The following is an 18,049-nucleotide window of genomic DNA, read 5'->3' as shown; positions in this document are numbered from 1 at the left end:
CGACATTGTACGCCCCGCGTACGCAACTTCCTCAACTCACTAGAAAGGCCCAAAGGTTAAAGCCCAACCCAAACCACACCACACATCAATTAGGACAAATAATAATAATACCTGGAAAATCCCGGATGCTACAAATCTCCCCCACTTGAATTAGACTTCGTCCCCGAAGCCCGTTACCGCTGTTGATAATAACTCAGGATAGGGCTCTCTTATTTCATCCTCCGGCTCGCAAGTCCATTCCAAGCCCTTGCGGTGCTACCACTGCACCTTCACGAGCTCTACTTCCTTGTTCCTCAGCGTCTTCGTCTTCCTATCTAGAATGGTTATTGGTTGCTCGATGTAGTTCAAGCTATCATCCACCTGAATATCCTCGATTCGTACTACTGCAGAGTTGTCTACCAAGCATTTCCGCAGCTGGGAGACGTGAAAGGTGCTATGAATCTGGCTAAGCTCGGTTGGCAGATCCAACCTATATGCCACGTTGCCCACCCGGGCGACAATCCTGAAGGGTCCAATATACCTGGGACCCAACTTGCCCCGCTTCGTGAATCGAATGACGCCCTTCTAAGGCGACACTTTCAGGAGTACCATGTCCCCGACCTGGAACTCCAAGTTCGATCAACGCTTGTCAGCATAACTTTTCTACCGAATCTGAGCAGTTTGAAGCCTGCTCCAAACCTGATGGATCCTCTCTGTAGTCTTGAGCACCACTTCGGTACTCCCCATGACCCTCTGACCCACCTCTCCCCAGTATATCGGGGTCCTGCACTTCCTCCCATACAACATCTCAAAAGGAGGACAATCAATACTCGTATGATAACTGTTTTTATCGGAGAACTCAGCCAAAAGGAGGTAAGTATCCCAACCACCTTTGAAATCTAAAACACATGCTCGCAACATGTCCTCTAGAGTCTGGAGGGTCCGCTCACTCTGACCATCCGTCTGCGGGTGAAAAGCAGTGCTGAAGTGCAGAAAAGTACCCAACTCATCGTGAAACTTCTTCCAGAATCTGGAAGTGAACCGCACATCCCTGTCGGAAATCACTAAGACTGGCACACCGTGTCACGCCACTACTTCCCTGATATAGATGTCAACCAACCTTTCGACCGAAATGCTCTCCTGAATCGGAATAAAATGGGCGCTCGTAGTCAATCGATCAACGATGACCCAAATCGAATCCACTCCCCGTGCGGTCCTGGGAAGCTTTGTGATGAAATCCATAGTGATATCCTCCCACTTACACTGTGGGATATTCAACGGTTGAACCTTGACATGAGGCCTCTGGTACTCGTAACCTCTAGGAAATGGTGGAAAAAATGGAACGCATGGAATTAAATCCTCAAACATAAAATGGTGGATGTTAACTAGGTGTTGGTTTATCTGGTAAGTATTAAATAGAGACCTGTATTTCTTACCCACAGTAGATCTCTATGGCCTAAGTGCTACAAATAGAAACACACTTTCATTTTTTTGTTCTACTATCGGTTTCTACAAATCTAATGATATTTTTTTGACTTAATTTCAATAACACATACATCTTTCAGTTGATATTGATCCAAATGAACTAGTTACACGAGTGCGTCTACAAATTTACATCAAAAAACAAAAGATACAAATTAACCAAAACTCCCACATATAGCATTGGCAAGCATACAATGAGCACTTTCAACAAGACTAAACAAATCTAGTTTTTGGTTTATGTCCTTTTTCCTTTATTTAGCATATTTAAATAAACCTGTTTTGATTATAAGGATTTTACCTTTTAACTAGGGAAATTATACCTCTAATAGTCTTCCATCTTAAACTATTAAGATGATTGCTATAAAGTTTCCATTGATGAATTGGTAAAAAAGATGCATTTATACCCCATAAAACTGGAGAATTCACAACAATTGAGGACACGTATAAAAGTTTTGTTCCATGGCCAAAATATCTTGTGCAAGCCGATTCAAAGGTTTGTTTACGTTAACTTGTTTGTGCATTACACTTTTTTCTTCATAAACTAGTATACTAAGTTTTTAATGAACTCATTTTTTTGTTTCAATGTTGGTATAGGTACCAGATATCAAGGTTCTAAATGGCGTGAGGCGTGGCGTGGCGGCATGGTCAAGCCTCAAGCTTAACGAGCCATGGCGAGCCATGGCGTTTTTCAAGGCGTGATGTAAGGCGGCGATTTTGTATTAATTTAAAATTATATTACCACATAAATATAAATTTATATTAAATATAACTACTTTTTATAAGTGTTAGATCAATAACTAGTAACAAAAATTTAACGAAAACCACAATACCTGTATCTCCGATTAGAAAAGACATAACAAAGAGCAAAAAACCGTGTCTCAAACGAAAAAACACGCGCCATAACACGCCATAACGCGCCATGGCGCGCCATATCACGCCTTGTCAGGCGCCACGCCTAACAGCAACATTATGAGGCTTTTCGTAACGGCGGAGTCACGCCTCACGCCATGGCGCGCCTTGGCGCGCGCCATGGCGCGCCTTTTAGAACACTGCTAGATATTATATCACATCAAGACCATCAACTTCAAAACTCAAAGAAAAGAAAACCAACTTACATATCATCTGATACATTTCTCAAGAAGACAAGGAGCAATACCAATAAGATGAATGCTTAGTTATGTCTAGGTTTTGGTTTATGATGTGTTTGCTTTTTTTACCATAATTTAAATACTTGTAGTTAGTACAATTTTTTTTTTTGGTATTTTAATTAGGAATTTAATGTATGGGTTTGGATTTCAATTATTACTAATATCAAATTATGAATTTTGATATTGTTTTATATTGTTGAGTTTGGTTACTTTAATTTAAATTATTTTGATGTGTCTACAATGTAGAAAAAGTAACAGCAAAAATTGAATTATTGTGGCTTTAATATAAATTTGGACATGTTTTATGGGTTTTCAAAGTCTCTAAAATTATACAATGGTTACTTTACATCATTTTTTAACGTGTGACTAAATGATTAACAATAGCCATAATATACAAGAACTAGACGAATGCCCGCGCGTTGCGCATAAACACCAATATAGTTGAAGTCTTTACAAATATATGTTTTTTTTAAAATATAACAATAACATTGTTGTTAAATTTGATATAATAATCCGTATACTAAATTGATATAATATATTTATTATTTTGAATTATATGATAATATATATATCTATTATAACTTCATAATCTCAATCGTTTGAATGCTTCTACCCGCAAGTTACACATGAATAAAATTAAATGTAATATATGGTTTAATGTTATTTATAGTTGTTATTGTTAATTAATTTTTTAAAATTTATTTGCTTAGTGTTTTAAATTCTATCATTATAATTATTTAGAAAAATCAAACATTATTTTTTTGATTTTAAAGGTAACATCTTTGGTTTTTTTAAGTGGATCTGAAATTTATATTTAAGTCGACAGTATAATGTTATATTTAAGTCAAAAATTTAAGTATTTTGTCTAAACTGTTCAAAAGTTGTAGCTTTAAAATGATAATGGTTTACATATAACAACATATTAAATCTAATAAATTAATTATAATATGTTAAACGTTAAAGACATAATCATTTTAAGGGTAACAGTATTATTTAAAACATCAAACATCAAACATTGTTTTTTGATTTTAAGGGTAACAGTATAATCATTTATATAGAGTTATTTTTAACTATTGTTATTATAACTTATTTTAAGCTACTTATTTGAACACTTTTAACAATTATAAAAGTATCTTTAGAAAATATTTTAGATAAATTGAGATTAGAATTTAGTTTTTGTATTTAACACAACAATTTATCATTTTTAACTATTCACAAAATATTCATTGGGTTTTTTTTAAGTGGAAATAAAATTTATATTTAAGTTGACACTGTAATGTAATATTTAAATGAACAATTCAAGTATTTTGTCAAAACTGTTCAAAAGTTGTAGTTTTAAACTGATAATGATTACATACAATAACATATTAAATTTAATAAATTAAGTATAATATGATAAAAGTTAAAGTCATAACTTTATAAGTAGAAGTAAATATATTATTTAAATATTAAAATTTAATTTATTTATGGTTACACTTTAGTTTTGATATTCATTTAACCTTATTAACCAAATTATAATCATTATTAGAATGACATTAGAATTTATCAATTTTAATTATTTACAAAAATATTTTTTGGGTTGTTTAAGTTAAACTAAACATTATATTTAAGTTGACCATGTAATATGATATTTAAATTAATAATTTAAGTATTTTATACAAATTGTTCAAAATTTATAGCTTAAAATGATAATGGTTTATATCCAACAATATATTAAAATTAATAAATTAAGTATAATATGTTAAAAGTTAAAAAACATAACTTTATATGTAGAAGTAAAGATATTTTGTAATATTGAAATTTAGTTTATATATGATTACACTTTAGGTTTGATATTTATTTAACCTTATTAACCAACTTATAATCATTATTAGAAAGAAATTGAAAAGTCATGGGAGTTTCAAATGAATGTGGTGAAAGAAAAAAATACATGGGAGTTTCAAATGAATGTGGTGTAAGAAAAAATGCTCCCTTTATAGTATAGTATGATAATGAAATGAAATGATAATGATAATGATTATGGGTCTACAATTGTTTAAAAATGATGTTTTTTTTCTAAAGTTTGTGTGTCTAAGTTAAACAATAACAACATAAAAAACAATTTATGTGGCAAATAAATACCATAATTGATTGCTATTGTGACTAATTACTAGCAAATCATCACTTACAAAATTAATTACATGTGTCCATTTAGCGAACATGATAATGTTCACCGTAATTACATGTTTTAAGAGATACTCGATAGTCTTTATACGATATCGAATAGTCCTTAATTTTAATAAAATGTGTGTCTTTATAGTACTTATGATTGTGTTTCACTTAATTGTGTGTCTCTATACGATAGACAATAATAATAAAAATTAATTGTTTTTGTGACTAATTATTAGCAAATCTCCACTTATAGAATTAATGCTCACCGTAATTACATGTTTACAAAAGATACACAATAGTCTTAATAAAATTTAAACTGTATGTCAATATATTAGAAAAAAACACACTAAAACAACATGAATGTCGCAAGTTGGTGATATAAGTTACTAAATTAATGTGTCTACTGACGGTTTAAAGCTACAATATTAGATAAAACGATTGAATTGAGGAACAAAATTCCGTACACAATTGCCACACTTTTATAATACGGCCACTTGTTTTCATATCATACGGACACTACATTTTAAAGTCACCGTAAGACCCATATGATGACGTCACCTTCCATCACACTTTTAGTGTATAAATAAAATGTCACTATAAGCATATGGTCACATTTTTTTGGTATGTATGTAAGTCATTTTTGTACTGGTGCTATCAGTTAGAACTTCAAATTAGCTGGTACACCACAAAATTTCCTAAATTTTCTGTGTATATATTAGAAATTATTAAGAATTTAAGATTTATCAGAAAGCTTACCCTAGCTAGATTTTTAAAACCAGTTAGCTTAAGTGCTTAACCTCTTTCCCTTTTGTTTTTAATTAGTGAAAGCGTGGACCACACCACGATCACTTTTTCTTTTTGAACTTAGCAAGAAACTAGCCCTTTCTTTTGAATTGTACCTCTAGACCAGTCACCATAATTGTGGTCTGTGGAACCCATATCAAAATTCACATGTCCCAACTATGATTCTCAATTTTACTTTACCTGGGCTACTAATTTATCATTAAATCTCTATGTTTAGGAAAGTTCCAATGTATAAGTGATGTACTTGATTGTCAAAATTGCTTCTGATATATGTCCCATTTACTTTGCAAACAAATTGTTATAGATCACAAACTTAATCATAAGTTTATGCAACGAATTGATCAAAATTGTCTTCAAACTAGAGAACAAGGGGGCTCAGTTTTAGATAGGATAGAATAATGGCTCAAATATCTGACTTATAGTTACGAGTGTTGCCTTTAAACAGCTAACTTTTGATCATGTCAAGAAGACATAAAGATAAGATCAGCGGTCAAGAAAAAAAAGGAAGGGATAAGGAATACAAGGACATACGTAAAGCAGCATATATAAAAGTTACTTCAAAAGGTGATTATGTGCATTTCATTTGAACTCCATTTTTATTCCACTGGTTCTTGGTGTCAAAACTCCTAAATTACACACAAAGCTCAGAGAAAAGCAAAAAAGAAAGGTTATTTACAGAACATTTTGTGTGCGACTACATATCTACTACTAAGAAAAACATCAAGCTAAGAAAAGGCAAGCGAATTAAGTAGGCAAGAATCTAGCTAGCTATAGTTGATCATAATATGCAATGGACATCCCATTCATCATTTCCTATACACTGTTGGGCTTCTTTGTCCTTTGTATGTTGGTCCTGGCATTATGTTGGAAAGACTACTATTTTATATGCGATCATTGTCTCCCTTTTGTGATTGGTAAACTCAATTCTAACTCCAATTAGTGTTATACAATCATGCCTTTTGTATTCATTATATATGCTTTCAATATCTACCTAATGTTATATATATATATATATATATATATATATATATATGTTGTACATATAGGTTTGGTATTTACTCGTTCCGTTGTAAGGTATCTACCTGATACCTTGTTGCTTAATAATAAAAACCAAAACAGAACAGGAAGGAAAAAGGAAAAAAAACTGCACAACAACAGCAACAACATAGATGATAATAGGGGAATGAAAAACGGAAACTTTACTTGCTCAACAAGAGTTTTAAATGTTGGAGAAAAACCAAAAACAAAGTTAAAACAATACCCTTATTTATACTAAAAATATGGTATCCTAAACTAACTCAAACACCGCTACAAGGAAAGTTTCCATATAAAATTCCCAAAATGCCCTTGAGGGCCAATTCCTGAATTACGCCAACATTTTCCCTCCTAATTCAGGAACCGAGATGTTCTTCACTCCTAATAGACTTCTCATTTCTTCAAACTTCACTTTAGCCATAGATTTTGTGAGTATATCAGCCCGTTGTTCAGTTGTTCCCACATGTTGCACAATGACATCCCCTTTCTCAACCAAGTCACGTATAAAGTGGTATTGTGTGTCTATATGCTTGCTTCGTCCATGGAACACCGGGTTCTTCATCAACTCTAGGGCTGATTTGTTGTCAACATACAACACTATTGGGTTGATTCTTCTTCCGTTTAACACTCCAAGCAATCTTCTTATCCAAACTCCTTGACATGTGGCACTTGTAGCTGCCATAAATTTAGCTTTACAGGATGAAAGTGCCACACTTTGTTGCTTCTGTGAGTTCCATGTAACAAGGTTCTCATTGAAATAAAATTCCATACCTGATGTACTTCTCCTATCAATCACATCTCTAGCTAAATCACTATCTGTATAGCCTATGACACCAAATTCTTTACTGCTTCTTACATATTCCAAACCATACATAGTTGTTCCTTTAATGTATCTTAGAATATGTTTAACAACTTGAAGGTGTTTCTTAGTAGTATTCGGATGGGTGTGTGTGAGGTATCTCAAACCACCAACAATGCTCCTATACTTCGTGGGATCAACGGGTTCTCCTTCTTCATCCTTTGTTAACTCCAGCCTTGGTTCCATAGGATATCTACATGGGTTACAATCATGCATACCAGCTTTTTCAAGCACTTTCTTTGTATAAGCAATTTGCACTAATGGAATTCCCCCTTCATATTGACTTACCTCTATGCCCAAGCAGTATGTCAACATCCCAAAATCAGTCATCTAAAACTCTTTGTTCATTTTCACATCGTTATCACAGCTTCCTGTTACAATCAGCTCATCAACATATACCCCTACAATAAGAAGACTTCCCTTCTTGCTTCTAGTGTAAACAGCATACTCTTGCGGACATCTTTTAAAATCTAGTTGCTTCAAGTATTTGTGCAACCTAGAGTTCCAAGCCCTTGGTGCTTGGCGTAAGCCATACAAGGCTTTTGATAGTTTGTAGACTTTCTTTGGCTGATTTTTCTTCACAAATCCTTCTGGTTGTGAGACGTATACTTCCTCCTCTAAATCACCATATAAAAACGCTGACTGTACATCAAGGTGATGTACTTTCCAACCGGATTTTGCTGATAAAGCTAATATGATGTGTATAGTTTCAATTCGAGCAACCGGAGCGAATACCTCATCGAAATCAATTCCGGGTTTTTGTACATAACCCTTGGCAACTAACCTTGCTTTGTGCTTTATTATATTTCCATTTTTATCTCTTTTGAGTTTAAAGATCCACTTAAGACCAATGGTTTTTCTCCCTGGTGGTAGTTCTACTAGGTTCCAAGTCTTGTTTCTTTCAATCGCATCTAATTCAACCTTCATAGTTTCTACCCATTCTTTTTTCATACTTGCATCAGAATATGTCTTGGGTTCCTCAATATCTTCCATTAGAAGTAATTGCTCGCTATCTTGATAAATATCATGAAGTGTTCGATACCTTAACGCACCATCACTTGTTGATTCTTCGCTACCTGTACTTGAGCTTGTCGAACTTTCCGGAGTAGTTGTGGAAACTTGAGGACTTAATTGAGTTGGATCGCTCCATACCTGATCATCTTCTTCATAACCTCCTAAGTCATAATTTTCATCTTCTGTCATGTCATTTATAGTGAACCCATCAAACGTTAAACTTACACCTGGAATGGGTTTTATTTTTACTGCTTTTTCCCATATCCACTTTGCTTCTTCATCAAACTTTACATCCCTGCTAACACGAATCGTCCCTATATCTGGATCAAGAAGCCTATAAGCTTTTGATCCTTTTTCAATGCCTAGATGAACCATCTTGCTGCTTCTATCTTCAAGTTTCTTTAGGTGTGTATTTGGTGTTCTCACATAAGCAATGCAACCAAAAACTCTCAGGTGCTCAACTTGTGGTTTTCTTCTTGTCCACATCTCGTATGGGGTGGAATCTTTAAGAGCTTTTGTACTCAATCTGTTAAGAATGTAGACGGCATGACACACAGCTTCTCCCCACAATACTTCAGGTACATCCATGCTTTTCAGATTGCTACGAGTCATCTCAATTATAGTGTGATTTCGTCTCTCCACAACCCCGTTCTGTTGTGGAGAATATGGTGCCGTGTAATGTCAATTAAGACCCGTTTCTTTACAATATGAGGCGAATTCACTTGAGAGGAATTCCCCCCCACGATCAGTTCGTAAAATCTTTATTTTCTCTCCAACTTCTGTTTCCACCTTTTTTTTGAAATTCTTTAAAAAACTTTAGGGCTTCATCTTTAGCTTTTAGAAGGTAAATCCACATTACCCTGGTGTAATCATCAACCAGTAAGAGGAAATATTTATTTCCGGCCGGTGTGGGTGGAGTGATAGGACCACATAGGTCACCATGTACGAGCTCTAGCCTTTTTGAAGCTCTCAACATTGTACTTGTTGGGTAAGGGTTTTGAGTTTGCTTACCTATCAAGCAGCCTTCACATAAACGTGTGGGGATGTTTCTTTTTGGCAAGCCAACAACCAAGTTCTTGTCTGACATTTGCTTGAGTGTGGTGAAGTTCACGTGTCCCATACGAGCATGCCAACGCCATGTCTGATCGGTAGCTTCTCCAAGTAGACATTGAGACTCAATTTTATTTAAGATTATCTTATAGAGTCAATTTTCAGATTGCTTTACCTTCATGAGCAATCAGTTCTTGTCATCGTGTATCCAAAGGAATAAGCCGTGCATATATATATTCGATCCCCCTTTTTCCGCTAGCTGTCCCAAACTGATGATGTTACTACATAACCTTGGTATGTAGTAAACACTTTAAAGCACTCGATGTTCTCCGTTCTTACATTGAAATACGATAGAACCTTTGCCTTCAATTCGTACTTTGGAACCATCTCCAAACTTGACATAGCCTTGAATCGAGTTATTCAGATCACGAAACTTGGTTTTATCCCCGGTCATATGGTTACTTGCTCCATTGTCAAGATACCAAATCTTTGACTGATTGTTGTTGCTTCCTAGTGGTGTCAATTTTGGATTGACTTTTTCTTCATTCAAGAATACTTCCTCAGTTGTCTTGATCTCATGGATTGCTGCCAAGAGAAGGGTTGGTTCGTTATCAATTGGACCTTGAACCATATTAGCTTCTTGATTTCTTTCTTTTCGTGGATTTTTACATTCTACTGCATAATGCCAGAATTCTTGACAATTATAACACTGGATTTTGCTCTTGTCTCGATTTTCGTTCGTGCCACGAGTATTCTCTCGTTGCTGGTTATTACTACCTCTTCCTTGGCCTCCACGGTATCCACCACCTCTACCTCCTCCTCTACCCCGACCTCTTCCTCGGCCTCGATAATTGTTTGAGTTTCCCCGGTTGTTTTTGTTAGAGGAGCGTGACTGATCATGGCTTTGTTTCTTACTTCTTTCGGTCCATTCTTGATGGGTGAGCAGAAGCTTCTTTTCTTCAACTTCAACATGCCCATGGATTCTCTCCTCATGAGCTTTCAGTCGCCTTACAACTTCTTCAAAAGACATAGTATCCAGATCTGCGAATTGCTCAATGGTGGAAGCAATTTGCACAAACCGAGACGGTACTGCTCTTAGCATCTTCTTCACCACGTAAGCTTCTTCCATATTGTCTCCTAATGCTCGAATGTTGTTGACTATGTTGCTTAACTTTCCAGAAAAGTCATAAACTGTCTCCGACTCCTTCATGGTTAACACCTCAAATTCTGCTTTGAGTGTTTGTACTTTTGCTGTTCTTACACGATCAGCACCCATGTAAATAGTCTTGAGCATATCCCAAGCTTCTTTTGTTGATTCCTTCTCTGCCAAAGATAGTTGAATTTCATCTGGTACTGCTTGTACTATGATGACCATCGCAAGCCTATCCTTCTTTACACTAACCTGATTCTGTGGGTTTTTTGGTTCGATGGCTTCCCACACTTCTTGAGCCTGCATTGCTATCTTCATCTTTATGGCCCAGACAACATAATTGCTCCTGGTCAACAGCGGGTGTTGGAGAGAGAATGAGCCATCTTTCTTTTGTCCTTCCATGTTAGGATTGTTATCAATGGGGTATTTTTTTTACAATCTCTGATACCAAGTGTAAGGTATCTACCTGATACCTTGTTGCCTAATAACAAAAACCAAAACAGAACAGGAAGGAAGAAAAGAAAAAAAAAGCTGCACAGCAACAGCAACAACAGAGACGATAATAGGGGAATGAAAAACGGGAACTTTACTTGCTCAACAAGAGTTTTAAATTCTGGATAAAAACCAAAAACAAAGTTAAAACAATACCCTTATTTATACTAAAAATACGGTATCCTAAACTAACTCAAACACCGCTACAAGGAGAGTTTCCATATAAAATTCCCAAAATGCCCCTGAGGGCCAATTCCTGAATTACGCCAACATCCGTAACCTACCGTGCGGTTACACACGCAATCATGTGGTATGTTACATACAATGAAGATGGTGACTTTGTGAGGTCTGCGGTTTTATCAAACATCCAAGACTCGTTATCATCACTTTTCGTGATATTCATGGGTCACTCAGCTGATACATTCTTTGGAAGATTCCGAACACTTGTGTTTTGAACCACTGCATATATCGGGGTAACTGATCTTGAACAAATAAAGAAATCATCATTTGGCAAACAGAAATTTTAACATATATGTCTCTTAATCTCTTATGACAGGGCTTATTGATTTTGTAGATGTTCAATCTGTATGATGTGACATGGCTTATTGTCATAGCCATAGTTCTCCTAGCTCTTGGAAAATCAGGAGACACTATTTTAGAATACGTACTTACAGATTTGGTTGATGAAGTTGACACATCAGGAAATCGAAATAAAAAACGCTCTCTTGAACGTGGAGTAATCTGGTGGCAAATACCGTATGCCTCTGGTGCAATTGTTGCAATATTGTGGGTTTCTCCATTTGCTTTTGGGGGTGTTCATCCAACCTGGAAGACTATATTCTTGATTTGCATAATTTCAATGATAGCATCCTTGATTATCTTTTGTATAGGACATGATGTCTATCATCGATGTGAGTTAACTAAAAGACCAGTTGAAATATTTTTCAGAGTGTTTGGTGCCAAACTACAAAAGCTATTCAAGTCCAACTCATGGTAATATCTAGCTTTTTTTCATCCATATGGGTCTGTTCTTGTGTCTTGTTTATGAATTTCTTTGTCGCATGTAAAAGAATCTAAATACAACATACTTTTGGAATAGATGTTCGATGAATACTCCAGCACAAGAAAGTTCATCGGAAACCAGGAGACAAGAAAATGATGGGATTACACAAGATGATATAAGGGTAGTACGAAGCCTTTTAAGGATGTTTCCAATGTGGGGAACATTAATCGTGGTCCCCTTAACATCAGCAGTCGGGAGCACTTTCTATATTGAACAATTCAGCTATCTTAGAGGTAATGATAAAATTCCCGCCCAAATGTTCGATATGATTCAAGATTTATCAGGCTTCGCCATCCTGATTCTGTATAGTCGTCTGACTTGTGTCCGCCAAAACGAGAAGCTCAAAATTGGTGTTGGAATGCTTTGTTCTATAATATCTTGTGTTTTCGCATGGATATTAGAGTTTTATAGGTTGAAAGAAGTTCGTGAGGTGGGTGATGATGAGAACACTTCCATTAGTTTTCTTTGGTTAGTGTCTCAATTCTGCATCCTTGGATTCATGGAAGGGCTTACAGAAGAAGGGTCGTTAAGGGTTTTTAAGTCACAAATAGACGAACTTATTAAGAGTTATCGTGAGGAGTATATGGAGGTTGTGATGTGCCTCGGAAAGTTGGTTAACATTTTTCTCATTTTAATACTTGATAGCCAGCTGAGGTGGTTTGGAGATGATGTCAACAATACTCATCTAGATAGGTATTATCTACTTTTGGTATGTCTTTGCTCAGTAAACTTCGTAATCTACTGTTGCATAGCTAAATGTTTCTACGAGGGAACTGAGCCAGACCCCCACTCTGCTAAAGATAATTTGCAATTACGTGAGAGCACTCATGCTACTAACGGCTAGATTGAATCGTTTCTTTGTCCATGTAATAATCAGTCAACCTTCCGTTGTGTTATATAATCTAGTTTGAACCATATTATGCACTATATTATTTTAACAGAAAATGGTATTAATATGCAACTATTGTCGTTGAAACTTAACTATGCTTTCACTTTATTAGGGGATTTAAACCAAACAATCATGTGTTAAGTTTCATGATCGAAGTAGTGATGGTTTTACGCCAAATAAACGACTTTTTCACTTTCCATGTGAACACGTAAAAGTAATCTTTACCGTTAAACAGTATCAAGAAGCATCCATCCCGCTAGGAGAATTAAAAGCCCAAGCTCTTTTTTTGAAGTGGATAATGTTTAATTTGCAATCGGTCCATATAGTGGCAGATTCCAATGACTAGTAGAAGATTTATGAAGATCAGAGAAAATGAACAAGAAGATGAATTGATCTGAAAGATTTTATTTCATTACTTCAATATAGTCTATGGCTATTACATATATATACATGAATAACATTACATAAAAGAGTATCTAACTATCACTAACTAACAAAACCAAATTCTAACTTAAAAAGGCAATACCACCCTTGGTACTTGGAAATGGTTATAATAACTATATTAGTTGGATGATACACTAACTAACAGGCCTCCGCAAGCTTGGATCCATATGAAAAAAAATCCAAGCTTAGATGTTCATCTATATGTTTAGAGCCAGAGAAAGATTTTGTGAGAACACCGACTCTTTGTTCATCGGTGGAGACATGAGATAATTGAATTAATCATGATTGTACTTTGTCACGAACAAAATGACAATCTATTTCGATATGTTTAGTTCGCTCATGGAAAACAGGATTTGATGCAATGTATATAGTAGCCATATTTTCACACTTTAGAGGAACAAGAGTAATATTGGGAACTTCAAATTCTGCATAAAGACGATTAATCCATGCAAGCTCTGCTGTGACTCTTCTCATAAGACGATACTTTGCTTCTGCAGAAGACAAAGAAACATTTACTTGCTTCTTAGACTTCCAAGAGATAGGTGATCCGCTAAACATGATGAAGAACCCACTGATAGATTGTTTGGTAGCAGGACACGCAACCCAATCAGAATCATAATAGGCCTCTAATTGATAAGATGAATCGTTATTAAATAGAAGAGCTTGATCAATTGTTCCTTTGAGATACTTGAGAACATGAAGAGCAGCTTGATAATGAGCTTGACTAGGTGTTTTGTTAAATAGACTCAAATGTTGAATGGTGAAAGCAAGATCTGGTCGTGTATTTAACAAAAAAATTTAACTTCCCCACAAGTTGTCGATAGATAGTAGCATCAGAAAGGGGATCATCTATGACTTGTAACAAGTTGAGATTGGATGGTAGGGGAGTTGTTGGTGAAAATGAATCCAACATGTCATAAGAGGCTAACAACTCTTTAATAAATTTGGTTTGATGATCAACCATTCCTTTGTCTGTGGAGTCAAATTCAATTCCCAAAAAATAATTAAGGAATCCTAAATCCTTGATTTTGGATTGTTTCTCAAGAAAAGTTTTTAACTTTGTAATTTCTTCAAGATTATTCCTTGTTACCAATATATCATCAACATATATAGAAATTGTAGAACCAATTAAACTTCTTGAGGAATAGAGAGTAATCATTATGAGAATGTGAATATCCTTGAATCCGTAAGGCAGAAGACAACCTGACATACCGTTGCCGACTAGCTTGCTTCAAACCGTATAGAGACTTCTTTAATCGACAAACAAGAGATGATGATGAAGTTTCATATCCAGGTGGAAGCTTCATGTAAACTTTTTCATGTAATTCTCCATGCAAAAAAGCGCTATTCACATCAAATTGATGTATGTTCCATTGATTCTTCACTACCACTGCTACAAGAATGCATATAGTGGTAAACTTGACTACCGGTGAAAACGTCTCATGGTAGTCGATGTCTTACTTTTAAGTGAAACCTTTGGTAACTAAATGTGCCTTGTGACGTTTAATTGAGCCATATGAACGATATTTCACTTTGTAAACCCACCGACAAGCGATTGGTTGTTTTCCTTTTGGTAGCTTGATAATATCCCATGTACCATTAGCTTGAAAGGCATCCAATTCCAGTTTCATAGCATACTCCCATTCAGGAATCCCCTTAGCTTGATGATAAAATGAAGGTTCAGTAGGATGAGTGGAAACATGAAAAGCATATGAAGAATTGGAAGAAGTAGGAAAAAAGGGTATTTTGGGAATTATGGGATTAATGTCATGATTTGTAACAATATGATTACAAAAAGCATCAAAAGTAAGATTGTTACAAATATAGTCTTGCGAGTATGTAGGAGGAACACAATTTCGAATTGGTTTCTTTAAGGTTTGTGTGTTGGTATTAGTTGAAGGATTAGTAAAGGGATGTGAAGTCTGTGAAGATGTAGGATTATCTGAAGCATTTGAAGGCATGTAAGAAGGTGGATTAGAATACAAAAAAGGATTATTTAGATCTTGAAGGGGAAAAACATCTTCAAAAAAGTTCACATCTCATGAAATAGAAAAGGTTTTTGTCTTCAAATTTTAAACTCGATATGCTTTTTGACCAAATAGGTATCCTAAAAAGATACATGGTTGAGCTTTACTTATGAATTTATCTTGACCATTAGCAACAGTGGAAAGGAATCATAAACATCCAAATGCTTTAAGTGTATCCCATGAAGGTGTGTTTTTGTACAAAACTTCAAACGAAGTCTTATTATGCAAGACATGAAATGGTGTACGATTGATCAAATAAGTTGTAGTTTTTTATGCACTCTCCCAAAAAAGAATAACCAACAGCTGATTGGAAGTACAATGCTCTTGCAACATTCATGACGCGTCTATGTTTTCTCTCAACTAATATGCTTTGTTGAGGTGTATAAGCAATAGACATTTGATGTAAAATCCCTTGATCTTGAAAATATTGGTTTCCAGCATTATCATATCCAAATTCCATGGCATTATCAATACAAACACACTCAATAACCACATGAAATTCAGTTTTTAATCATTTGAATAAATGATTAAAGAGGTGAGAAAGCATAACTTTTGTGATTTAGTAAATGAACCCATGTATGTCATGTATGATCATCTACAATGGTTAAAAAATATTTAAAACCATCATGTGTTAAGTGATTATAAGACCCCATACATCCACATGAATTAAGTCAAACATAGCTTTTGTTGTAGAAATTGATGGGTTTTAGCCAAAAGAACATCCTATGTGCTCATGCAAACCCTAATGCTTGGATCTAGGTTTCTCTATTGTACATGCAATGTATCCAAGACTTACAATCTTAGATCTAGCATATTATAAACTGAAATTAGGGCTTAGAGAATTACCTTTGATTGTTATGTAGCAATAACAATCTCAAATCCTCCTTGTAATGACTTTAGAAAGCTTAGAGTCACAATTGTCACTCCTCTAATGGCTCACAAACACCAAGAGCAAGAGGATGAAGAATAAGGAGAGAGGAGGCTGCCTAAAAAGTCCAGAAACCCTAGTGGAACTCCTAGCCACGTTTTTGGGGCTTAAGGGTACTATATATACATGTAGGCTATTAGGGTTTTCAACTAGGAAACCCTAATCTGACTACTTAATCCCTAAGCAGCCATGAACTCTTTTAGAATATCCCTTGGACGATTTCTAATGGGTTTCCCCATAGAATTCGTCCAACCTATTATCCCAAGGTAATGCATAGCCCAAATGCAATTATCTTATAATTACAGTTCCAGTCCCTTAAGTTTAATTAATCTCTTTTAGCCACAAAAATAATTATCAATTAATTCTTGACTAATATTAAACAATATGATTTCTCCTTTAATATATTATTCTCATAATATATTAATAAATCATAATTAATCTTCTCTCTCCATAATTCATCCTATCAAGTTGCTTTGGTGAAGGCAACCCAAAAGGACCATGCACCATCGGGTCAAGTACATACCAAAATAGTTATGGACTTAGACACTAATCCAACAGTCTCCCACTTGGATAAGTCTAATAACTATTCTGCGTATGACTTAAAATCTGATCTGCAATCGTAGTTTTCAAAAGCCGCTGTCAACTCTGATCTTATCAGATACGCGTCCTTTAGATAAGGGATCATATATTCCTCCATTCTAGATATCGTATAGACTGAGACATGGATTTAAATCATTCTCTTTGTCTATGTACTGTTTCTCGATTTCTGATTTATGACAACTGACAACAGACCACAATTGAACACATCAGATTAGTCCCGGCTTGGCCAAGCACTTAGTGTCATCACTAAATCATCGAGGGGCCCAAAGATATCGCTTTTATCCTACTTTGGATAAAAGGAACGGATAAACTTTGATTCAATGCTTGCTTGCACTCACTCACCGAATCACACACAACAATATGCTTTATGACACCAAGTTACTGGTGCGTTTACATATTATCAATGTGTAACCGACTCGCAAGATACAACTCACACATCTCGGTTTCAAGAATATAAGATATTATTGTCTCACCAATCACTCGTGATAAAATCCATGAAGTGATTCAAGTGAGCGTGGGTTTAATCCAATGCTCAAATCATATTCATAAGCACTCATGAACGTTGCAGCAAACATTTGCTTATGTCTAATACAATTTAGCCAATCCACACACCAGTTCACGACAGTCTTCATTTATACCTACTTCCAACATATGAACGACTGTGGTCCGTTCGAATAATTTAATTGTTCTGAACCAATTTAATTATTCAAGAAGTCAAAACATGCAAAGTGAAACACAAGAATAATACTAATCCCATATGGCCCCAAACTCTGGGTATAAATAAAACATTTTATTTAATCACCATATTGATTACTCATTATTTGTTGTTTCGGGTAATCAACTTCTTACTTGAATTATTACTACACTTGTCCCATGCTCTCAGCATGCACACAATGTTTACCTACGGTCCTTACTTTGTGAAATAGATCAAATG

General features: G+C 35.2%; 1 protein-coding gene across 1 annotated transcript; it reads left to right on the top strand.

Moving 5' to 3' along the window:
* Positions 1-11,469: 11,469 nt before the first annotated feature.
* LOC145075642 (protein NRT1/ PTR FAMILY 5.9-like) lies at positions 11,470-13,071 on the top strand. The gene is made up of 3 exons (XM_079021807.1): positions 11,470-11,610; positions 11,739-11,950; positions 12,264-13,071. Exons 1-3 carry the CDS (start codon positions 11,470-11,472, stop codon positions 13,069-13,071), a joined length of 1,161 nt encoding a protein of 386 aa, XP_078877933.1.
* The last annotated feature ends 4,978 nt before the right edge of the window (positions 13,072-18,049 follow it).

This window comes from Lactuca serriola, chromosome 9 (assembly GCF_051521515.1).
Source record: "Lactuca serriola cultivar US96UC23 chromosome 9, Lser_US96UC23_V15, whole genome shotgun sequence".
Lineage (NCBI taxonomy): Eukaryota > Viridiplantae > Streptophyta > Magnoliopsida > Asterales > Asteraceae > Lactuca > Lactuca serriola.
This window is presented reverse-complemented; position numbering and strand designations above follow the sequence as displayed.

What these genes read in the sequence shown, in the direction of transcription:
- LOC145075642 (XM_079021807.1), top strand. Translation starts at nt 11,470, where the DNA reads ATGTGGTATGTTACATACAATGAAGATGGTGACTTTGTGAGGTCTGCG. An exon ending in TTGGAAGATTCCGAACACTT is followed by an intron (nt 11,611 to 11,738) that starts GTGTTTTGAACC and finishes TTGATTTTGTAG; the next exon opens with ATGTTCAATCTGTATGATGT. An exon ending in GGTGCAATTGTTGCAATATT is followed by an intron (nt 11,951 to 12,263) that starts GTGGGTTTCTCC and finishes CTTTTGGAATAG; the next exon opens with ATGTTCGATGAATACTCCAG.